Source organism: Lates calcarifer, linkage group LG11 (genome assembly GCF_001640805.2).
Source record: "Lates calcarifer isolate ASB-BC8 linkage group LG11, TLL_Latcal_v3, whole genome shotgun sequence".
In the NCBI taxonomy this organism is placed as follows: domain Eukaryota; kingdom Metazoa; phylum Chordata; class Actinopteri; family Centropomidae; genus Lates; species Lates calcarifer.
In genome coordinates, this window is record NC_066843.1 from 15,649,016 (window position 1) to 15,673,874 (window position 24,859).

Below are 24,859 nucleotides of genomic sequence, written 5' to 3' on the forward strand. Positions count from 1 at the left end.
GCCTAGACCCAACACTGTGTATGTTAGAGCGGGTGGACACACACACACGCTTGCACACATAGACACAGAGACACCTGTTTCTAATGGAGCTGGTCCAGAGTGTGCAAACTTCAAAGACGTGATCTGTCTGAGCGCTGCATTCCAATAACAAGCCCTCCACTCTGTTTTCCCACCACTCTGCGTCTTTGAAAAGCCACTAGAGCAGAAATCATTTCCACTGAGGGCAACTGAACACGCTTATGTGCTTTTCAGTGTTTCATACTGTAGCCCAGGGTCTTTTTTTCACTTTCTTTGTGCTAAACTTGGAGCTGGACCAGGGTTAACCTGTGTATGTAACCTCTTTATTCCTTGTAGCAGTTTGAAGTCTTCAGATTTGTGTCTTATTTTATTTTTTTTATTCCTTTTTTTAAGCTAGCTGTGCCTAACCCTGCTGTAGAGCAGCCACTTTAACAGTACAAGAGCAGTCTGCACCTTTTACTGTGAGGCTCCGTACAGCTGTGAGACAGCTGTTACTAACATGCGTGTCCTCTGATGAGGTCCCTCCAAAATAGTGTATAATTCAGGGGAAATAATAGGAAAAGAGGGGATTATCAACACATGATGACAAGAACCAAACATTTTGTTAGAGGGAAGCTTTTCATGGTATTAAGTGATGAGTATGTGGTGGAGTCTTTTACCTACTCTGCTCTAAATGCGCTCATCCATCCAGTCACATAACTCTGCACTCACAGGCGTCATAAATCAGGAGGTGATTGTTGCTGACATCTTCTTCCTCAACCTATTTGTCAACATGTCTTTGCTTCATTTTTTTGTCACTCTGCTGCCCCCTGGTGAAGCCATCTGAAAATGCAGATTAATACATCTTTAGTAGCTGGGTCTTACAAACAAGCTGTGTCTTAGTGTAAAATGGTGATGCTGTTGCTCATGTCATCTTCTGATTGCTGTTGAAGTATTACAGGGAGGGGCTCAAGTGGACTGGATGGACCCGGTTTCAGTGCTGCATCACAAACCTCTCCCATCAGCCCACTGTGGAGCCCCCATCCAGCACTCTGCACTCTCCTGTCAGCCTGGCACAAACTGGGAGGAAAGTCTCACCATGGACAAAGAATACAATGTTGAAGACTCTTGTTGTGGCTTCTTCTACTGGAAGAACAAAATCATCTTCTTCTTTTGTAACCACTTTGGAAACATGACATCACCTCCTGCATGGAGACACAGACTGTCCCACTGAGGATCGCCTGGTTCTGGGCGGAATCTGGAGCTGACGATTCTGATTTTTAAGAACTAAAGGCTGATTTTTTTTTTCGTCCATCTCGATGATCCGTGCGATCACTCCTCTGCCTTTTTCCCCACGGCGACTTTGTGGTTTCAGGGCATTCCCCGGCCGCCGGAGGTGGTCATGCTTAATGACTGCGGCTCAGCCTTCGAGGAAAGGGCTGTTACACTCTGCATAGGAGACTTACCGGTGACGTTTCTGTGTTTTTATTTTTCTACCCACAGTTTTGTGGCGTGCTTGGCTCAGCCTGAGTTTTCCCCCCACCGTTGGAACTGGAATTGGTGCTCCATCGCCAAACGCGCTTGTCGGTTCCTCGTGCACACTAGTGGGTGTGATGGATTGTTCAGCACGCTGGCTTAACAACACCACAGCCCTGTGAATGAACCGTATCCAGCAAAGACTGAGAGAGGGAGCATTGTAGTGTTTGAAGAGATCAAAACTAGCAAAGGAAGTATTTTGAATATTTGACTATTAAAAGTTGTAGCATTTCTATTCTTCCCCCTCTAAGGTGCCAGTAAGGGCAGTTGAATTGCCTTACTTAGTGTCATGTGTGGGTGGAAGTGGTGCATAAATTAGCTGTTTTCAAACCAGAGTTGTTACACACAAGCACATTTTCACCAAGGTTTTAACAAGCTCTCTGTCTACTCTCTTGGTGTTGGAAGACAAAAACTGAGCACTGAGATACTGAAGATGTTTTGTATCGCAGAAATTGATGCTCTATTACATATGTTTTGTATGGCTTTTGGAGAAAGTAAAGATATTTTAATGACAAATAGAGTTGTTGGGGGGTGGGGGTGGGGGTTACAAGAGGAAAGACTAGACAGTGATTTCAAAGGGAACCAGCTGGTGAAGAGGGAAGAGAAGTTGGTGCTATGTATTTGGGACTAGAGCACATTTAGGTTAAATAATATTTTTGACAATTTTTCAAATACCTTTATTGGACAATGCATGGTCCAAGTTGCAGATTTCAATTTGTTAAATTCTGTTATTTTTTTTATCAGGCAAAACTGGGTCAAATGTCATGTGAGGAAAAGTTGGGCACGTCATTGGGGGGTGGGTGGGTGGCTATGGTACGGCACAGCTGCAGTGAATTTTTCTAACCAGCCTCATATTCAGTGAAACATCTGGCTGCTCTTCCAGCTTTCATCTGTGACACCACTGTCGTCTCATTTTACAATAAGGTGGCCATGCTTGTTGGCACCCTGTGATGTGAAGTTACAGTATTGTTGTATAACCCCTCACAGACTCAGAGTATGAGTATGAGTCATCTCGTTTGATAAAACCTGGATTGATAGAAGTGATTATTTACTCAGTAATTCAAAATAAAGAGAAGGGTATAAAGGCAAAGAATGTGGTTAAAATGAAGAGTGTTAAATCCTCCCTCCTCTGTTTCATCATCTCGCGCAGACATCTTTTTGACAGGACTCAGGGAAGTGTGGCAAGGGAAGTAAAGTCAGTCTGAACGTTAAGTGTAATGTACTGTGATGCATCCAGGAGATTTCTGTTTTGGTTTTCTGTGAATTGGTGCATTCTGGGTAATACTGGCTAGATGCAGAGCTTTGTTCACCAGTATTTTAACCCCCAACCCCCCTTATTTTAAAAAAACATGTTGCAGCATAAACAAAAATTTATACAGTGTCTATATCTAGGTCTGAAAAAGACGGGTTTGTAACGGTAAGCCGATGATAGAGTAAAATGTTGGAACCTGTCGTAGCTTGAAAACCGCTCAGTATTCCTAGCTTCTTGATCAAACAAAATAAAGTAAAAAAGGGACCTCACTACTAACTAATGTAGCTCAACAGGTAGGAATCATGTTCATGCTTTTTTTTTTACTCTTGTCTTAGCTTTTTTCGGTGTTCCGGTTGATACACAAATAAATAACCCTTTCATGCTACAGCTGGCACGATTTATCTTTTTAACTCCACAGTTAAGATGAATTTGTTTCTACTTTGTGATTCAATTTCGTGAGTAGGATTTTAATCGGGTCATTTAGCGTTTTTGGCTGATGAAGAATTGTGAATGTTAATAAAATTATTTACTCTCTCCATGGGACTTAGTCTGCTGATTGTGTTTGTAGTTTTACATGTTGGGATATTCACTTATTGATGATGGCCGGTAGAAAATGACAAGGCAGCGAATCACTGGATAGAAATCAAGAAAGCCAGATGACTAAGTATGTGATGTGAGATTTTATTTTTATATAAAATACATAAATAAAGCATCTGCAGGTGGCATCAGGAGCATGTGCACGTATTTGTATACACACATACACGTGTGTAGGACTCGACACACTAACAGGCATACAGTTCACCCCACAAAATATAGTATAAAGAAACTAAATGATGGAACTTGCAGCCATCTGGGACATAGATATCTGGCTCGGACCAATGCATACCACACAGGTCACGTGATCACAAGACACATCGCAGCAGTTTAGTACTCTGAAAGTTGACACTGGTGCCACTGATCATCAGTTAACCATATATGTCGACTACTGATCTGAGATCAGTGGAACCACCAGTTACTATATTTATTAAGATATGTCTCTGATATGGTGCAAGAGATCTCCCATTAAAATTAGCAACTTTAAAAAACAGTAAGTTTCGATCCAGAACGAGGAAGATTTTTGAAAAAGAAAGCAACACTTTAAGATCAGTGTCTGACTAAACTGTCTTCATTTTCAAACCTGTAGAATTTTAGACATTTCACTTTTACTTTTTCAAAAACAATAACGCTAAACTTTAGAAAGAAACTCTTGAGCTTCTCTTACCCTCACCGCTCCAGAATAGCAAGAAAATAAACATTTTGACAGGTTGAATGCAGCCGGTAACGTACAACACAGTACTGTTACTTTGTCTCAGGATCTCCCGGGCACTACTGATTGCACATTTAAACATTTGTCCTTAAACATAAAACAAGGCTCTGTCTCACAATCTATTACTTGCACGCTGACCTCAAGCTTTCCTTGGCCAAATAAATGTAACCGTTTAAACTTTCATGTGGCTGAGGAAATTACTATCCAAAGCATCTTTACATCAGAATCATATTTTGATAGATTGAAACAGATCTCGGCCAATGAAGTTTCAGATCAGTGGTCAAGTCAGAGGAGGTGAGAACAGAGATCAAACAGACCTTGGGAAAGGGGCAGACCCCATTTCAGTAAAGGCGTATGGGGTAAACACACACATACCATGAACAGTCCACACAACAGAAAAATATATATATATATGTATAAACCAACATTCCTCAGAAAAACAATTATAGTGCTGTTTTCTGTTCAGTCCCACAATGATGGAGAGAAAACCGTAAAATCAATTTGTATCTGCCGTAAACTGCTTCAAATGATCTGCACAAAATGGCACGGAGGAGCGGCTCTCCGTCCTCCAATGAAAACTACTGACCATGCAGCACAAGCCACGTGAAAGCAGCAAGAACAGATCGATATGTTATGGGATTCACCCACCTCCCTTTGGGTTTTTATAAAGCCTCTGTACACTTTAGATCTATTTTATCTCAAAACATAATTCTCTTCTTTCATTCAACAACAGTATTTAGACTTGCAGCTAAAAAAAGCTTGTAGAAAAACTGATATTTGTCCCGGAGACATGAAATCAAGACAACAGCTTTTTAAAACCAGAAGAATTTCACTGACTGGGATGTTGTGCTAAACTAAAATCTGTTTTTGTCTGCGGACTCCAACAGTAACTTGTCAACCAAAGGGCTGTTGAACAGCAGCACTGAGCAGGATGGAGGGTAGGTAAAGCTGGGTTATAGGCATAGACATCATCATCATCATCATCATCATCATCATCATCTTACCGGTAGAAAATGACATGGCAGCGAATCAATCTGTATGTAGGCGTTTTGGAGCATGTGTGCGATTTCAGAGAGTGTCTGTCTACGAGGGGGGAGTTTTGAAAGCCCCCCAGGCGTGGAAGCAGCGTGTGAAGCAGTGGGGCTCGTTTCCCTTCCGCACCAGGCGGAGCTTCCTCGGTTGTTCAGCTTCCTTAGAGCGCATGTGCTGGATGTAAACCTGGAGAGGGAGAGGCAGGATTAGTAAGATGTGGACGTATGAAACCAAAATGAGTGAACACAAACTGCAGGTCCTCGCTCACCTGGCAGGCTTTCAGACTGAGCTTGATCTCCACCTGGCTGGTCTGAGTACCGACCCACATGTAAACCTGAGAGAAAATGAGGAAAATCAATTAAACTGTAGGAAATGAAAGGATGAAACCAAACAAACAAATCTGTGCATAACTTATCGTTACCTCTTTGCCATTGTCCAGCAACATGATGTCATCATCGGCCAAATCGTCCTGACAGAAGTCTGAGCATTTCTCCGACACAGAGAAATATCCCTTCTCATTCGAACACCTGAGGTAGGGAGAGGATGGTGAAACGGTGAGAGGACACCATAGAAGAAATGTGAGTAGTGGTAAGATAAAAACAGACAGTATTACATATTGGTAAAACAGGTAATGGTCACTCACCTAAAGAGCCGAGCGTGTTTCATATAATCGGCATCCTCGTCGTACGCCTTCTGAGAACCAATCCCCACCCAGAAGAAGTTCTCTGGCTCCTCCCCCTCATTAATTACCTAGGAGACAAACTGGAGAGTCAGCTGTGACATAATACACTTTCAACCAAACATACATAAAGTGTTAGGGTGTTATGGAAAATATAATTGTCTTTATGTATCTTATAGATACTCATCATGGGATGTGCAGAAATACACATTACACATTAATAAACACACAATGGCTGGGAACACACACTTGTTGTCAGTGTCAGTGTTTAAGAAGTTGACGTGATTGTTGAAATAAACTTGGTGAAAAGCAGTAGAATTAGCAGTTGAAGTAAAAAGTACAGAAATTAGTTCATTAGTTGAAGATTCACTTGAATTTCAAGAACTGAAAGAAAGTGAAATCATTAGTGACTTAAAGTCACTGATGCTTTTTACCAACGTGTATGTGCAAACAACAGCTTGCTCAAATGTTTGTTTACTTGGTGTGCATCTAGAATATTGAAGTATATCGACCGGGGGCAGATTAGGGCTTAATCATTACTGGTTGACAACAGATCATCACCCTTGCAAAATTCAAACTGTAACCATGGCGATGCTTGAGAAGGTTGAGATATTGCTGATATTGAGCACACGACAGGGAAAACGTCGGCGGTGACATCGTAGACTGTGTGTTATATAAAAGCTCTAGTTTCAGTTTCTGTCATTTTGGTGATTCCATGGATGTGTTCAGGAGAGCGAGACTGTTATGAGTTTAAAGCTGAAATGACAGTTGGCGAGTAAAGGATGAAAGCAGCTGAAGTTTCTGATGAAGTAGAGGTGACAGATAGCACACAAGTAGCACACAAACTGAAGATTCAAGAGAAATGAACAGACACCAATTACTAAAGCACACAGGTATGCAAACTTGCCTGTTTGCTATATGTGTCATCGAACATGCTGTTCATGATGTCCTCAGCCAGTTTGGCTTCATCAGGGTCGGCAGCTCTGCCCACCCAGGTGTAAACGATGCCCTGATTGTCTGTGCTCTCAAATGGTACCTGCAGAAAACATGAGTGTTACAAAAAAACCAACAAAGAGTCTTAGGAGAAGGAGAGAGGACTGAGAAACCTCTGGTGGGATACAAAGACATTTGCTCTACTTCACTGTAATATTTTAAAAACTAAAATAAAGTAAATAAAATAAAATTAAATAAATAAATAAATAAATAAATCCCAACCTTGAGTATGAAGCAGAACTCTGAGTTGAGATTGCTTGAATCTGTTCCAATCTGGATGGTCCTGAGAGAGAGAGAGAGAGAGAGAGAGAGAGAGAGAGAGAGAGAGAGAGAGAGAGAGAGAGAGAGAGAGAGAGAAGGTTAAAAGAAGGCTTCGGGGAACTTGGAAGAACAACATATTAACCAGGTGACATATTAACCTGGTGCAAAGTGCGCTGCCATTGGTGCGTATGTGGTAGAGGGAGGGCTGGGCAGAGTCGGTCTTCTGTTTCCTCTTCCCTTTGTGGATGATGAACTTCCTCTTGAAATGAGACAGGAACTTGAGGTTCTCCTGCTGCTGGGTCATACGCACCACCTACACAGAAAAACAGCACCAAACTGTTAAAACCACAAGTGGCAACAGTGATCAAAGTACACATGATGATAAAAGCAGTTTAAAGTTTAAAGTCAGTAAAAAAAAAGACACTGTATGTGCACAAATCTTTCCCCTCACCTTCAGTTTTCCAGGGAACAGACTCTCAAACTTCTTCTGCAGGGAGAAGGTGAAGGTGAGCCAGCCCATGTTGGAGGCCTGCCTGCCCTGCCAGAAGTACACCACACACTGGAAGTCCTCTTCCGGCTGTTTATCATCCTCCTCTTCCTCTCCCCCTCCTCCTCCTCTTCCACCACCTTCTCCTCCCTCCTTCTTCTCCTTCTCCTCATCCTCATACTCCACAGGCACCCAGTATCTGAGAAAGTATGGGGGACACATGAGCTCAGTGGTTATCACCATTTCACACAACATACAGTAAAATTTCATTCTTTCATTTCCTGCTTGATTCCAAACATGAGCACACACACAGACACACACACACACACATACCTGCAGAGGAAGACGTAACAGTCCTGTGTGAAGAAATGTCCAAACTCCTCCTCTGGCAGGCGAGCAAACTTCTTTCCCTCCAGCACGAATCCCTCCATGCCATCCAGGTCCTCGTTCCACTCCTCCATCAACTGCTCCGCCTGGACAGAAAACACAACCCAAGAGGAGTTTGTTTTTGCTGAGTCAAAACAGGGAGTATGAAGGACGAGTTTAACTGTGTGTGTGTTGTTACCTCAGTGAGGGGCATGGCTGGCTGCCTGGGGAGGAAGAGAGCTGTGAGGTCAGCTTTCATCTGGTCTTTCTGCTCGGCGTCCTTCTTCACCTGTGAGAGAAAACACAAATAAGCAGTCACACACACACACACACACACACACACATGCAGATATCAGACATCCTTCTTGTATTCAAAGTATCCACAACTAGATTCTTGAACAAACACACATGCATCACCGACCTTGCCCTGCAGGTTGTCAGTCTGTTGAACAGTCTCAGCTGCTCTGGTGTAGTCCACCTTCAACACATCATCCCAGTTCTTAAACTTGGACTTAAACACCTGGCGAAGAGGAAGAAGATGAACATATATGAGTTAAAAACCAACAGTAGACACAGGAAAGCAGGTAAAGCAGGTCTGTTCTTGTTACCTGACACTCGGTGCCCTCCAGGTTGCGGGTGACGCAGGCGTGTTTGGGCCGGTGCAGCATGGAGCAGATCTCCTGACCCAGTTTTAAAGCGGCGGCTCGGACCAGACGGGGAGACTTCCTCCCGATCCAGATGAACACGTCAGACCAGCAGTCCAGGATGTACACGCACTTTGTGTCCAGCAGAGACTGCAACTGAGGAGAGACGCGGAATCAGAAAAAAGGAGGGTGTAAAACAAGAAGTGAAGTAGGAAATAATGGAATTAAGGATGTAGGTTTTACTGCCTCTTAGTAAATATGCAGCAGGTAAAACATACCAGTCTCAGCTCTGGCAGGGTGTCCAGTTTGATCTTGCTGTCTTTGTGCTCCACTGACAGCTTGTAGTTAATCTGAGGCAGCTCCAGGTAGCCCAGACCCAAGCCCACCTGCAGGACAGTGATAAACAGAACATCAGTGAATTGTGATTTCCTGTTTAGAGTTGTTCTCTGTTCATGTACGTCATGTTTCATCATGACTTTTAAAAAGCTTCCTGTGCAAAGTCACTGACATTCTTTGTTTCTAAAGCACATGCAATTAGGCCTCTAACTATTTTCCCTCTCTTCACCTTTTCTAACTACCTCCTGGATTCTCATGTAAAAGCTGGAGGTGTAAGACTGTTTTTTTTTTAAATGGACACATGCTGCTAACGGACATCCAGCCTTTACTGAGCCCACATACTGTACATCATCGTACATCATTTACAAAAATATAGTTACATGTGACTTCAAGCCTGTGATCAAACAGTAAACCTCCCACAATACTGGCCAAATCAATCTGCATTACACCTTAAAACAGTATGTACACCTCTACTGTACTCTGCCACTAATAACTGTATATAGGTTATTACAAAGATTTACCTTGTACAGTTTAGGTCTGATGGGCGAGAAGTCATCTGGTACGTGTTTCTTGATCTCCTCTGGTTGTCCTCCCAGCACCTCCCAGAACCCTGGAGGCTCCTGGTTCTGCATGAGGGTTGTGATCTCTGCCTTCCCCTTACGCTCATTCTTATTTATCTTTTCTGCAAATAACCTGGAGGACAACAATAACGCACAGACACAGCTTTGGATCACTGCATTAATGGGCTGTTTAGTTGTGTCTCCGACATGGAAACTGACTTGAAATTTGCCAACCAAGTTGTGTTAGTGCTGGATTTGTGTCTTACCTGGCCTTTGTGGTGCCGCTGAGCGTAGCATTGCCTCCTCGCCAGACAAAGATTTCCAGCCCTGTGTCCAACAGGAAGACATAGCTGCCAAAAAAACCAAAAAAACAAAAAGAAAGACAGGATGTTAGGGACACAATGCTCCACCCTAAATGAGGCACAGTGCGCACATAAAATACCAGTTGGAAAAAATGAGTAACAAATCAGCTGCAAGTCACAGTAAATGCACTGGTTACGTCAAACAGAGATAAGAGGGATACAAAGGCATTAGGAATGGAGCGTGTATGTGTGCTCGTGCTGCAGCCTGAGGCAAAATATGCAAGTGTGTATCATGTGGTGTTATAAGGCAGAAAGGGAGTCACCGAGGGTCGAGGGAGGAGGCCTTCACAGGTACAGACTCCAGTCTAATGTTTTTCTTGCCATAAACTCTGTATAACCTGAAAAAAGCAAGCATGTTGATATTAAGACAATAAAAGCCAAAGATAAATAACAAAAGAAACTTGACTTCAAAAGGTCAAATGAAATCAATGCAAGATGTGTTTTTCAGAAAATGCTGCTTCCAGCTTACCTGACAGAATAGTGTGTGTCCTCCACAGTGTAGAATCCACTAGCTGTTCCTCCCTCAATGTAGGAGATCTCATTGTTAAACACCTGCACACGAAACGAAACCAGTCATTTACAACGGCTCTGAGCAGCTGAAGGTTTATAAAGCCGCAAAGGTTAGTTTCTGTGCCACATATGAATGCTTTTATATGAAGCACAGTGAATTTACCTATTGCCAAAAAGAAGGCTGATAAAGAAGAAGCTTCTTTTATTATATGCGTCTGTATGCAGCCTGACATAGTTGCTTATTGTTTATACGTACAGCGCTGAACTCCTCGCTCTCATCTCCCATCTCTTCCCTTATCGTCCTGCACTCTGCTCCGAGGAAGTTTCTCAGGTTGACAGCATGGATGGCAGAGCCTGCCTTCTTGTCCAGCGTGGATTCCTGGCCGATCCAGTAGTAGATCTGCCAGTTCAGTGCACCATTATCGTCCAGGAAGGTCTACATGACAAAGAGGATAAAGATAAAGATACACAGTGGAGGGAATCAGTCAGAGGATACACAGTACATGAAATCTACAGATGTTCAAGTAGGATTAATCTGTTTTTGTTGATTAGTCATATTTCTCTGATGTTACCTTGAGGATGATGTAGCAGTCTGCCTCATAGAACTTGCCATGAAAAGTTTCATCCACTTGCATGGGAACAAAGTTCTCTATCTGCCACACGGTTACACCTGGAACCTGTAGGGAGGGGAAGTAAGTCAGATATTCATACGGATCATAATCAACTTTCAAAAGAACATTCCACACTTTTTTTAACCCAAAAGGTTGTCTAAAAACATGTGCAGAAGTTGCAAAGAGGAAGCATGTTCTTCATCACACGCACACCACACACACATTACCTGCCCCACGTCCTCCATAAAGAACTCAGAGTAGTCCAGCTGAGGCTTCTCTAGACTCTTGTCCCAGCGTCGGATCTTTAAATCACCATATTTCAAATCGCCGTTCTCCTGCAAAGTGAGCAGATATCCTTGATATGAAATGTAAATCACACCTCTTGTGTTTGGTATCATACCACCACTCATTTCTCTACTCTACTTGAGGTTAACAGCGAGCTTTCTAAACCTGTCAAACTCCTGAAACCAGCCAACCTAATTATAACAGACATAACTTGCTTTTGGTGGATCTACAATAATAGGGTGCAGACAGTCTGTGTAACCATCCCTCTCTACACTATTCATTTCATATCTTACCTCTAAGTTCTTCTTCTCTTGCGCAACGTCACTCATGCCCTTCAGCACCTGCTTTGCCTGATCATCCTGAGAACAGTCCTTCCTCCTTCTTAGCCTCATCTTCCTCGCCAGGTGGTCTCGGGGACTGACTCCTGGACACGTGTACAAACAGATACAGATTTAAGCCTCTAGAAAACATGCAAACGCATTGATATAGTCCAACAGTCATGTACAAGCTCTACACACAGTAATATACACACACACACACACACACACACCTCCTCCAGCAGCAGCTACAGTTGCAGGCGAGGCCCCAGCAAGTCGGAGCTGGTTCTGTAGGGAGAAGTCAATGTTGTACCACTCTGCTGCTCTGTCCACTGGCTTAGGAGGCATCACCAGGTTGGGGTTCTCACGCACATCCAGAATCTATAGAAAGGGACATCAACGAGAAAGGAGTTTGCTGACTAAATGTTCAAATGTTCTAATATTGCATCGGCTTTATATAATTTTATCACATTTATTTTCTTTATCATATCTTATTTCATGTTTCTACTCAATGAGATGAAAAATATTCCTTCAGTTTTTTCTCTAGTCACAAGGAAGGTTATTAACAGACATGACATTTCTAAAAAAAGTAACCAAACCAACATTAATCCACCATTTACCACAATATAAGTGCAATGACTGAGTCCAGTATTATTTGAGGACTTGACTTGTGGAGTTAGTACTGTACCTCTAACTCAGTCAAGAAGTGGATTGCCTCAGGCAGCGTCACCAGGCGGTTTTTATTCAGCACCAACTTCTTCAACTTGCCACACCTTAAAAACAACACAAAACCACATTTGTTATTCACATAACGAGTGGTGACAATTACTTCATGTACAGAGAATCTGACATTACCAATAAATTCTGCATTCGACATCTTCATAATGATTTGGGGAATATTGGAATCAGCGAGCAATACATTTGGTTCTTGTATCAGCTTATTTTCTGATGGGATAAACACACAACTCAGTCTGTGAGACTGCCTCATGCTGACCTTCAATATCTGGCTCTTTCCTACAAAATATAATTGCCTTGTATCATCAGCCAATTTAGAACAAATTAGTCTATTGGTTCAGCCAAAGCCCACCTGCAGAGTCCCTCAGGGATGAGTTCCAGGTTGTTGTTGGCAGCCATGAACTCAGTGAGGCTGGAGAGTTTGCCCACGCCTGGTGGAACTCCATCAAAGTCCAGTTTGTTGGAGTTTACATACAGCTTCTTCAGCTTGGACAGCTTACAGATGGCAGACTGGACGGAGACACACAAGGAAATTTTCACAGTTAGACATTACATAAATGATATAGTAGAGGGCATCAAATAACTGCCTGTTCAACAATAGAGTATTCTAGCGACACATTACTTGTTGTGGTATCATTTTTCCAGGTTTTGAGACTTCAGTTCTTGTGAGTAATGAATGAGATTTTGTTTGTGGTTTTAATATTGCAACAACTCCAATGACATGACTTCCTCTTCTACAAAAAGACTTGTTTATAAAGACTGCTGTGTAATGATTACTGTGCTTACAGGCAGTGAGGTGAGCTGGTTGCGGCTCAGGTTGAGCGTCTCCAGCTGAGTCCACTGGTCAATGCAGAGTGAGAGTTCAGAGATCTGATTACTGCTCAGGTTGAGTCTCTTTAGGCTGCCAAGTGAATAGAGGCACTCTGGCACCCGAGTCAGGTCGTTGCATGACAGGTCAACATCTGGGAAAGGTGGGAGGGGGACAGGAAAGAGCAAGTTAAAAGGAGTGTGTGTTCCAGACAGAGAGTGCAGAGGACATACACAGAGCGAGGCATTTGTGAAAGGTGCCAAGAAAGAAAGAAAGAAGTAAAGAATGTATGTGAAAATGTTTTCTGAGTGTGCATTACCTGCTAAATGCGTCAGTCCCTCCAGGCTGGTGGGCATGTTGCTCTGGGTCCTCTGGGTATTCCTCAGGTGGAGAGTTTGTAATGCTACCATGGCCGGCAGCTGTCTGCTCGGACACACAATCATATAAACCCAATTAGAGCAGCCCTGAAAAATGCTAATTTCTGTTTTCTAACTACATTTACCACTTACTTTTAGACTTATCGTGTGACCTAGAACTTTCAGAGTGTTTGAGTCAAGGTGTGAAATGTTAAAAAAAAAAAAAAAGTCTTTTTACCGCAGCTGGGCATGCATCAGTGGATTGTTGTTCAGTATGAGAGTCTGCAGGTGCACCAGGCGTCTCATCTGTGGTGGCAGGCTGTCCAACTTGTTGTCGCTCAGGTCTAAGTACAGCAGGTCTGTCAGGTTGATGAACAGCTGGTTGGGGATTGCGTCAATACTGTTGTGGCTCAGATTCAGTACCAGCATGTTCCTGCTGTTCTCCAGGTCCCTGGGGATCTCTGTCAGCTGATTGTAGCTCAGATCCTGAGGGCAAAACATGATATTGTCAACAAGCCAGATTTATTTGGGGACAGGAAAGTTTCATAAACAATCTAAAAACAGGGAAGGCAATAGGTCTAAAATTAAGGAAGTTGTATGTAGTCTTTACGGTTACGGTAAGTAGAGAAAAATAGATGATGTCAGATTATTATACCAGCACAGAGAGATCATCCAGTTGAAAGATGTCATCTGGGACTCCAGAGTTTTTCAGGTTGTTGGCTCTGGCTACCACCGCCTGCACACATAACGAAATATTTTTAGTCATGTGTTACAATTAAATATATATGGTACAATTAGGTGGTTAGGTTAGAAAACCCATGTGAACCTGTCAAAGCATTACATTGAAATCAGCATTACTAACAAGCAATTTGGTAATTGTTATTGCTTATAGTTGTAATATAATTCTACAAAATAATTCTACATGTGTTTTATACATATTTTCTCATGCGTGTGTCAGTTACCCGTAGGTTCGGTAAGCTGGACAGTTCTCCATGTAACGTGGTCAGGCTGTTGTGACTCACTGAAAGATGCTCCTGAAGAAGCAAAAACAGGAGGTTTTGTTAACAGGTACAAAGTGCACTGCACAAACACAACATAATCTAAAATCCCACACATATGCCCTACAAGGTGTCCTGGTCACTGCTGTGCAATGTACCACCTAATGCCCAGTTATCTCTAAACAGAATTATCTAACTACAAACAGGATAAAATCAAAGCAAACCCTCAGTTAAACACACCCTAGACACAGCAACTGTGAGACATGATAACACACTAATCTTGTTTACCCACACCTGGTAAGATCAAGCATGCCAGCACAGATCATCTATTCACCGTGGCCTGCTGAGCACTGCTTTGGTGAGTAAGATTGGATAATCCTATCAAAGATATTGAGGATTAAAGCAGGGACCATGTGTGTTCTTGGTCAGGTGAGGTTTCACTGGTGAAATGCATCAATATGCTGGTGTGATCTTCTCTGCTACCCACACTTATAAATTTAAATATTGGTGTGTTTTGACCTTGAGACTGACTAGCACTGCTGTCAGCAAAGCAGTGACAGATGGAATAAGTAATCTAGGTTGATATCATAATAGATGGCAACAAAAAACAAAAGCACAGTGACAATACATGCCTATGACTAACAAAATTAATTTATCACTCACTTTAATTTACTGTAATTATTATTTCTATGAATAATTAGGACAATACCAAAACCATAATATCACTATCATTGTAGTTCTTTTCAACTCAACCTCTAGCTTCTAAGTAGTTACCCATGGGTATGCACATGGTGAACAGAGAACAAGACACACGACACAACAATGTAAACAATGTTTTAAGATAATGCCCCCATGCATAAAGATATGAGGCCAAGCTAATGACGAGCAAATAGGCTTGAATGTCTCACCAGCTTCTGCAGAGAGGCCAGCTCCTCTGGCAGGTAACACAATCCTGTTCTGTTCAGCTTCAGCCATCGCAGACTGCTCATACACTTGACATGTTCTGGGAAGTACCCACCCTGTAAAGATAAGAGGAAGAGACATGCATGACTTTTGACAATAATAACACTTGTACTGAGTTGTGGTAAAAGGGGAGGAGGCTACAATCAAACCCAGCCAACACTACCTGTAAATATATTAGTAACAATTATTTACCAAAATCACTTGGACCTGAAATATGGGCAAAAGCTTCTGGATGTAGTCTTGTGAATATAGAGATCTGTTAAAATGCAACTTGCAGAAGTCATATAATACAAGGCTAGCAAATAAAATAAAATGCTATGTGAGTACATTTAATCTGTGTCTGCACGTTATATTAAAAGCTGACCTCAGCCCTGTTTTACGGGCAGGTGTGACAACACAAATCTGGACAACTTCTGTCATATACAAATCAGTTAGATGAGTAAATGCAGCAGACATCTGGCCTGCTGTGATGTTATATGCTATTTTTTACAGTCCGGATATGACACTTGAAAAGTGCCTGTTACAGTCGTTTTGATCTGGGGCATAATTTGGCAGAGGAAATGATGTCATCCCAGACTGGCTGAAAATAGATTTTATTCGTCAGCCATTTACTGACTAACAGACAACAGCTTATTACGCCTGTTCATTTCCACTACTTTAATACCGACATGGCAACTAGTACACAAATCGTTGTCAGTTCATGCCAGATGACCCCAGCTGTCACTGCTGCCTGTCTGTCGAGCTGCTTCTCCCATCTCCCAAACTAAGCTGTGGCTCAAACTTTATAACTATGACGACATTGTGTGTCTGCAGCCACTCAACAAACTCTGTAATATCAGCTAATGGCTGTTTTTGGCCACAGCATTATCTAAGTTAAACGCTGATAAAGCTGACATGTTCTGACACGGAGCCTGTGCTGCTGACCCAGACAGCCACAGTTAGCCAACAGTGAAGCTAAATTAGCTAGCTAACGTGACGCTGGAAATAAGAGCTATGTTATCCCTGACTACGAACAATAATCTCACAGTTAACAAAGTATAAACAAAGAAAACATATTCCCCTAAACTACAGTGGGTAAGCCGCCAGATATGACGCTTGCGACTGAAACAAGTCAGACTCTACTTTGCCCATGACAAACATCTGACAACTGGCTAACGCCCAATGCTAGTAACATTAAGCTAAGCTAATGGTTTAGCGAGTTGAGCCTGTAGCGGTTTGTTGCTCTGAGACTCAAACTTTAGCTTGCTTGCTAAACTAAGCCAAACGGCTATGGTTTATAAATCAGAGAATACTGCTTAAAATCCTTACTTTGAAGTCGTTTCCACTGAGGTCTACCCCCCTAATGAAGGGAAGAACTCCGGTGGCAGCCATTTCTGGTTGATGTCAGCTGCACAGCCCTAAACTGTCTATTTTGGTCCAGTGGCAAGGAGGAGGGCTGTGGCTGCTGCTACTACTGCTCTTCTTTGGGGTGCTTAACGGCGGATTATTTGCTTTACCGCCACCTCCTGCTCCGGGGTGTGGACCAGAGAGTGTAAATGATGTATGTGTTCAGCGCCCTCCCGTGGTATCACAGTACAACCATGGACAGTGTCACTGTCCTGCTTTTGAATAAGGACTTGCTTGTCAATTCCACAACAGTCAAAGGCTCAGACGGCGTTTTCTCCATTTAAGTTTACGCGTTTATACAATAGGTTGTCTACACAACGCTGTCAGTTTTTATAATTAAATTGTGTCAAGTCATTCAGAGATAGCCGGGGCAAAACCGGAAAACACACAAATTTCCTTCAAAATAAAACAATTTCTTTAAAAAACTATCGATGTGATGTTGAAATTTCCCATTAAAGTTTTTTATTTTGAAAGCAAAAGAAACGGAAGAGACTGTATCCGTAGTGACATCATCCCCGTAGAGCCCACCCAGTCAGCTGTGCTATTAAAGGTCCCTAGCTGAGCCCGCTAACAGAAAAATAACATTTTAGAAAAGCTATCTTAGGGCTTTACATTATGGATAAGAGTGCCACGCGATACAATGTGCAACTGTATATTTATGATTTATCGAGAGGAATGGCACGCAGCCTCAGCCCCATCATGTTAGGTAAGTACAGATAAAAATCCGATGCAGTCTGGCCTTGGGGACAAATACTGTAAGTGATCATAACAAATACCGGGTAGGGATGTCCTCTATAGCTTGCTTTGTATAGATCTTAAGTTGTTAGTTGTTACTTAGTGTGTTTTATTAATCATCATTAATTTTATTTTGTAATAAATTGTAAAGCCTTACTGATGTATGTTGTATGTATGTTCACTATGATCGTGACTGAAGCTTGACATCAAACTGCTCCACTCGTTAGTTTTAGCTCCTGAGATGTTTGCACAAAAGATCATCTGCATCCTGCTTCTTCTCACTACTTTTCCCTCCCTTTCTCTCACAGGAAAACAACTGGATGGTATATGGTATGACTCTCCCTTCTGCTATTTTGATAACTAGGTTGCCTTTGACCTAATAGTCAGACCTACTGACTCATGAAAACATTGCTTCTCATGAAATTTGTGACTCAGTCAGGTGTAGGCTAGTGACCCATTTAAACAAACCACTATATATAACAGCTGCTGGTGCTGTGTCTATTTCTGCCCTAATTTTGTTGTTGTTTTGTTTTGGATTGTGCTGAAGGAAATTTAGGAACTTTGGGTTAGGTGATACACCACAAAAGTAAATTACAGTGTTTCATCACACAAAATAGCACATCACACATTAATTAAGCATCAATCTATCCAAGACTGGATTGTTCCTTTTATTTATTCAAATGATGCCAAAACCTGTCATAAATGTAAGCCTAGATTTAACTGAGTCGTCTGGTTACAGCAGCAAATGTTGAGTAATATCAAGTTGCTCTGACCTGGATATACCCCTGTGTTAATTTTGTGCCTTTCTGCCAGGCACACGGCTATAGTGGCATACGGCGATGAGTTCTTCTTCGGAGGGGAGGGCATCTCCAGCTGTTCACCGGTAAGTCTGTAACAAGGGGACTGACTCCTGTTTCACAAGTCTCGTCAAACAAGCTCACAAAAGAGATGTAGGCCATCTATCTGAGACTGCTGCTGCACACGTAGAAGATAACAGACTGTCTGTGGGCCCCTTTCACTAGACATAAAATCCCAGGGAAGTTTCTAGGTAAGTGAAACAGCTACATTACACCTGCAAACCAAGAGGTCCAGTCACTCAAGATTATGTATTCCAACTGTCAGCACACAGCACTGCTGAAACTAAATCCTTAAAAATTCATGTGGGCTGCTTGTCTGTAAAATCCATATATTAATAAAATGTTTTGAGACTTGGCCTGAATTACCTCTACTTCAGTTAGTAATTTCCCTCCTCATTTTTAAAGGATATGTCTGGTGTTCTTCTATGTTTTTCTTGTTGTCTACAACTCATGAAAGGACCAAAACCAACAATGGTACTTTCTAACATCCTTACTTTGTCTATATCACAAACACATACTGTAGTTTCCTTTTTTAAAATAGCTAAGTAATTGTCTAATCAATGTAGTCTGGGCAATGTAGTTTTGTTTTTTTAATCTAATGTTACTCAAATAGGAGTAATATGGTGTATGTGTCGGGGACTACTTTCAGCTGTGGATTAATACACAATTGGTGCTCTTGTTAGTGTTTATGGAGTAAATAAACGTTATTTGACTTTGGTTACACAGGAAATACTTGTTCAAGGGATACATGCTTTAATGGTTGGTTTTTTCAAGGATGATAAGAAAATGTAGAGTATGAAATAAATTAGAAATGTAAAAATATAAAAGTTGCCTGCCTCATTCTTTAACATTTCTAATAATGGTAAGTGAAGTAGGCCAGGCAGAGAAAAAGTTGGTAGAGAAGCTGGTATTTTAGCTTTTTGTGAGATCAATTTCTTCCCACATGATTGTGCAAAATGGCTACACTAGAAAGACATGCTTGCTCTGTAATTTAGAGGGACTGATAAAACCCGATGTTTGAGATAGGTGAACTTTTTTCTATTATCACCATTCCCACTATGCTGCAAGTATCTGCCCTAGATGTGATGTAATCTAGCTTTTAGCAAAATATCCACAAAAACCAGGGGGAAAAATTGACCTAGAATTGCTGTTCTTTTAGATTGCTGATATGTGATTGACAGCAACTCTTGGATCAATCAATCAATCCATCAGTGATTTTGTTACTTTCTTCAATAGCTCTCACATAATATCAATTTTGTGATTCAGTTTCCTCCTGTGTGTTGTGTGTTTGTCAGGGTGGGACAATGCTGGGACCTCCAGACACAGTAGTGGAGCTGGGTGAAACCGAAGTGTCCGAGGAAATCTTCATGGATTACCTCTCTTCCCTGGGAGAGAGCACATACAGGTCGAGTCACTGTTCTTCATCTCCTCTTCACACTATTTTTCATCTTTCTCTCATTGAGAGAAGCTACTACTTTTTAATATGTTAAGTCTGATCATTAGGATTTTATACTTGTTATCTGATTAATTAACCCTCCTTCATTTCTTATTCGTTTAGAGGTGACAGGTATCGTCTGTTTGAGCACAACTGCAACACCTTCACCAATGAGGTGGCTCAGTTTCTGACGGGCCGGCCCATCCCCTCCTACATCACCGACCTTCCATCCGAAGTCCTGTCCACGTGAGTGTAAACATCAGTCCCTCACAGCTGCTCATGACTTCAGTGGTCTTTGCCTGTTTCAAAGTTTGTCCCTGCGGACCACCGTACATCATATGCTCCTGTCTGTGCCCTGATAAAATCTAGGCAAGACAGTGACTCAGTGGATGCAGTAAAACGATCAGCCAAGTAAATCATGTAACATGTGGATGAATTATAAAACACGTCTTTTTCAAAGTGTTGTCAGGTCATCTTGACTGAAGTTACAGAAAATTTCAAACCCTGCAAGTAAACCAAAAAGTTAATGTGATGTGGCCCTCTGAGGAGTTTTACTTGGACTAGTTTTAAGGGCTCACTTTGATCTCTTTTTAGCCGTCACATGGCCAGTCATAGGGGAGAAACAAGTTCTATTGCAAACTCAGTGTGACTCAGCTACATTAAGAGAGAACAGGCAGTACTAGTTGCCCTAGCAGAGATGGGAAGTACAGTGGACACATAAAGTTGAACAAGTGCCTTAGCTACACCTGCAATAAGCATACAATATTACGATACTAGAGTATTTCATCTTTCTGTTTCATCATATTTATACTCCACTAGGGAGGGAGAAGTATTACTTTCCATTCAGAACATACAGTATGATCATTTAATAAAATATAATGCACTGTACATTGCACAAAATCTGCTTATTGAGTGATTTTAGTCATTAATTACATTTTTTTCCCCTTGAAAGTCACATAATCTGCTGTAAGAATATTCTAGCCTGTCCAGTACGGGTAAATTTGTTTCAAGTATATTTTGAAATTAATTTTTCATTCCAGTGCAACAATCTGCTTTATTGTGCCTGGTTTCCAGCCACAGAAACTAATTTCAAATTGATTTAAATTTAAAACCACAAACAATCTGCACTGCAATTACTTGTTTTGAGAGAATTCAGCTTTCAGGACTCAATTATACACAGAGCTGGAGCTCTGCCCCACATGTGCTAACTGTCTATAGAGATGCTCCAGTGCACTGTAGCAGAGTGGAGTATGGTGCTGAACTGTAGAACTGACAAAAATTCACTGTAGAGGCCGATGCAAATTACATTTCATAAGCGGAAATACCTTAATATTATACGTTAGCACTCTCATGTTGGACTGAGGGCAGACACACGAAGTGGTATCATGCGACAAGACTGGCCAGGGCTAACTGGTTAGCATGCTGAATTCAGTAGAAGAAAAGTATTTGATATTGAAAAAAGTTAATATACTTTCCACCACTGGAGACAGCTCTTGGCAAGTAAATGAATGTGTAAAAGTTTGATGCTGAACTCGTAACAGTTTCTGCCTGTAAATATGCGTTCACAAATGTTTTCTTTACCATCTTCAGACCATTCGGGCAAATACTGCGGCCCATTCTGGACTCCATCCACATCGCCCCTCCAGGAGGTAATGTCATCAACGGGGGAAGAAACATCTAATCTGAGAGAGCAGCAGAGTCACAGAGTGTTCTCAAGGTCACTTCCATTGTAGTCAGTCACTAAGAAGTCTCTAACTAGTTTTCTTTCTCTCTTTCTATAAATAAACTAGCAATGTAGGTAATTGCAGTTTTGGAAGCTATAACTGATAGATGACCAGTTAATCCTTAAATGTATTATTTAAATGTAATTTCCTCCTTAAAATCTAGTTGATTGGTGAATACTACTCAGTGGCAAATCACTGCCCACTTCATGAAGTTTGAGGGTGCCTTGGTCAGCTTAAATCAAATGCAATGTACTGAGAAGTAGTTGGACAGCAACAAAGGACAGCTGGAATTTTGCATTATACCAGCATAGCCTGCTATCAACATTTACACACTGAAAGTTGAGTTTGATGAATGTTGCCTCCTCAGAAATGCATCTGTGGAGAGATTTTTAGAAGTCAGTGGTAACAAAGTATATTTCACAAAGTATTTTACTGAACAGATTTGGGGCACTGCAACTTTTAGTATAATACATTTTTGCAACACTACAGTATATACTTTTACTCGACAACATGGAAATATTGCATATCCTATAGCTGTAATTAAAGCACCTACAACATTAAAATACCTCGTAGCACATAAGTGCATCAAGCTAATTCATTATATAATCATTTTGCTCATTTTGGTGTTGCCACATGATTTTTTAAATACTGATTTTCAATGTAGTTTTCTTAATAAAAATTTTAGTTCCCCCACATATCAGGTTTCACGCAATGGTTTCTGCAGTGAGAATCATCTGCTGCTGACTACAATGGAACTAATCTGAGTGTACACTTTTGTATAGATATGTTTAATATATTCAATTCAATGGATGCAGGTTGATGGAAAATAAGAAGAAGATGGTTGAATCTTTTAATGTCAATCAAATTTTAATTTAGTACTTTTATGTTTTATTTTACTTTTTGTTATTTGGTAGCCTGAATTTAATTTCCCATCGGCAATCTTTTTGTACCTATAATATTTGTCTCTGTTTCTGTTGAATTCTTTGTGGTCGCCTAATTATCATACCTGACATTATCATTCCGTCCATCACAGAGTTTGTGATATGATATACAGCAGGTGATTGATACCTAACTAGCTCAGAGGTCATAAGCTTATATAAGAGATTACATAAACTTTGTTGAGTGTTTATCTTCATAGCAGTACTGGCACAGTTCACTATATATTCAGTTATTTCTGTGTACATGGGATTAAACCTTGGATGTCATCTGTTAATGAAGAAAACACAGGATAAAGTTCCACAGTGCTGTAAAATAATTTTCCAGACGATCCTGGTTCTTTTTTTTCTTTTCTTTTTTTTTTGCAAAATCTTCAGAAGTCAGAAATAACCAACACTGTAGGGTCTTTGGTATTAAATCTACGCTCTGAAATAATTAAAAGTAAACTGCACCACAGCCCAGTTATATCACATACAAGTTGTGAGTAAGTTGTGCCTCTTGGCTTGTGTTACCAGCTCCAAAGGAAGATGCTGATCACAAATACAGTTGTTCCATAATTATAATTATTTTTGATACATGTGTTCCAGTTGCCATGTGGGTAATTCTAAACAATTGCATATCCACAGATATTTTTAACATAGAGGTGACCATATGCGGGGCAATGTCCTGCACTGTCGACTTATTAACAACCTGCTTGAGTCCTTTAACAGCCACCAGAGTGTGTTTGATATACAATACACCTCTGTGCCTTCATCTCTCCCTCCGCATGTTTCCAGTCTCACTGTTGGGGGTTGGCATGGTTATAGTATAGCACAGATGGTATTAGGCAGTCTGCATTAAAAAATCTTTATTTTATGATGGTCCAGAAACCTTAAAAATGGTAACTTTTCTTAAAAAAATTTAAACTAGGTGAACTCAATAATTTTCATCATGAAATGCAGATAATGAACTAAATATTTAACTGTTTAAAACACAAGCAGTTTGAAAATAATCCAGATTGAACAACATCTGGATCCAGTACTGTAGCTCACAGCCTATAATCTCAGTGTATTATCCACTGCACTCTGCCATCAGAAAGAACATATAGCTGTCTGATGTGTAGCAGTCTGAGTAGATCAAATGCTTTAGGGTTTATCTGATTAAGATGACGCTACCACACATGAACCACACTGAACCTCATTGGCCTTTCCCTGCTTAAATAAACAGAGTGAAGGATGAACGAAGCACAGTATAACAAGTCTCAAAGAATGATTAAACCAGCATTAACTTTCATCGTGTTCTCCTGCAATAAAATAAACCTTAATACACATTTTACCTTACAAGCAGTCACTGCTGGCTACTTTTAGAGATTAACCTGTTAAACTTAATTCCCATTTAAGAGGCTAGAAAGCTCAGGTGAATCTGGGTTGTGTTGTTTTGCCTTGTGCTAACCAACTAACTGACATGCTAACCAGACCACTGAAATGTATTACTGCACAAGTCACCCTTTGTTGCTGTAATGTGTGGTGTTGCTGACTGCTACCAGTAATGTGAAATTGCAACAGATATATTTATGGATATTATTCCCTATTTGAGTAATCTAACTATGGTAGATATGTTAATGCATATTGTTTGTATTGTTTCTGTAACTGCTTTTGTAATTGACCTATACATAAAGCCATTGACTGCAAATATGTGACTCTCTGGTGTATTCTTGACCATTTTAGATTCAGATCATTATTATTATTATTATTATTGTTATCTAATTAATAGTCATTGGCATGGATAGATACATATGATATTTGTTGGAGACTTTGACAATTTAACTGTAAAAAACAAGCACTATTAGTGTCTAAAGGAATTTACATAATAGCAGTCATGTGCACACATTAATATGTGTTAAAAAAAACATGCATAGCCTTGTGCAAACTTCCTATCAGTATGTCACAAAAGCTCTCACAGGTTAACAAGACACTGGGTGGCAACAAGAGTCAAATATTCATAACTACCATAAACTGACAACATGAATAGACTAAGTGGAATATAGGATTCTTTACATACAGGTTGTTTTTCTACATGCACATATAGAGCCTATGGGGGAATCTGTAAAAAAAAAAATAAAAAAAATAAAAATACATAACTCTATCAGAGGCATTTGTAATGACAATATAGGTTATAATAACAGGATCTGCCTACAAGAAAAACTCAGTATTAGAGTAAACTATGAGGGGACAAGGTGTTGTGGAGTGGATCCAATAAGCTTTGTTATGATCACCCTTTATTAGTGGGTATCTCATGGTGCTGGTACTGTGACCATTCAACTTGAAATGATCATGTCAGCTGTTTTAATACTCCTCCTGTGCTCTCTTACAGCCCAACTGCAGTTCTCTGAGTGTCCACAGAGAGACAGTGT

At 40.9% G+C, this 24,859-nt stretch overlaps 3 protein-coding genes across 3 annotated transcripts in view; 2 read left to right on the plus strand and 1 right to left on the minus strand.

The window, feature by feature from the left end:
- llgl1 (LLGL scribble cell polarity complex component 1) overlaps positions 1-3,323 on the plus strand; it is a 34,401-nt gene extending 31,078 nt beyond the window's left edge. The window contains exon 24 of the mRNA XM_018672905.2: positions 951-3,323. The gene's annotated coding sequence lies outside the window, so the exon portion shown is untranslated. The remainder of the gene's footprint in view (positions 1-950) is intronic.
- A 123-nt stretch (positions 3,324-3,446) lies between these two features.
- flii (FLII actin remodeling protein) lies at positions 3,447-16,876 on the minus strand. The gene is made up of 31 exons (XM_018672904.2): positions 16,703-16,876; positions 15,340-15,450; positions 14,396-14,467; positions 14,089-14,169; positions 13,672-13,919; positions 13,397-13,500; positions 13,056-13,231; positions 12,622-12,779; positions 12,223-12,307; positions 11,768-11,915; positions 11,511-11,641; positions 11,160-11,267; positions 10,894-10,998; positions 10,578-10,757; positions 10,281-10,363; positions 10,075-10,149; positions 9,716-9,799; positions 9,411-9,582; positions 8,832-8,939; positions 8,518-8,709; positions 8,331-8,429; positions 8,109-8,198; positions 7,877-8,016; positions 7,508-7,742; positions 7,215-7,369; positions 7,018-7,078; positions 6,710-6,838; positions 5,767-5,873; positions 5,545-5,650; positions 5,392-5,457; positions 3,447-5,309 (listed from the first exon to the last, which is right to left on the minus strand). Exons 1-31 carry the CDS (start codon positions 16,763-16,765, stop codon positions 5,175-5,177), a joined length of 3,807 nt encoding a protein of 1,268 aa, XP_018528420.1. The 5' UTR covers positions 16,766-16,876; the 3' UTR covers positions 3,447-5,174.
- Positions 16,877-17,275: 399 nt separating this feature from the next.
- Positions 17,276-24,138, plus strand: desi1a (desumoylating isopeptidase 1a). The gene is made up of 6 exons (XM_018672906.2): positions 17,276-17,486; positions 17,824-17,845; positions 18,329-18,398; positions 19,668-19,777; positions 19,931-20,053; positions 21,398-24,138. The coding sequence occupies exons 1-6, from the start codon at positions 17,396-17,398 to the stop codon at positions 21,486-21,488; spliced, it is 507 nt and encodes a 168-aa protein (XP_018528422.1). The 5' UTR covers positions 17,276-17,395; the 3' UTR covers positions 21,489-24,138.
- The last annotated feature ends 721 nt before the right edge of the window (positions 24,139-24,859 follow it).

Coding starts and splice junctions, on each gene's coding strand:
- flii (XM_018672904.2), bottom strand. CDS start 16,765: ATGGCTGCCACCGGAGTTCTTCCCTTCATTAGGGGGGTAGACCTCAGT. Junction 10,364..10,577: donor AGAGCGAGGAGTTCAGCGCT/GTACGTATAAAC, acceptor TTTCGTGTGCAG/GTGTTTAACAATGAGATCTC. Junction 9,583..9,715: donor AGCGGCACCACAAAGGCCAG/GTAAGACACAAA, acceptor GTTGTCCTCCAG/GTTATTTGCAGAAAAGATAA.
- desi1a (XM_018672906.2), top strand. CDS start 17,396: ATGGATAAGAGTGCCACGCGATACAATGTGCAACTGTATATTTATGAT. Junction 17,487..17,823: donor CCTCAGCCCCATCATGTTAG/GTAAGTACAGAT, acceptor TTTCTCTCACAG/GAAAACAACTGGATGGTATA. Junction 19,778..19,930: donor CTGGGAGAGAGCACATACAG/GTCGAGTCACTG, acceptor TTATTCGTTTAG/AGGTGACAGGTATCGTCTGT.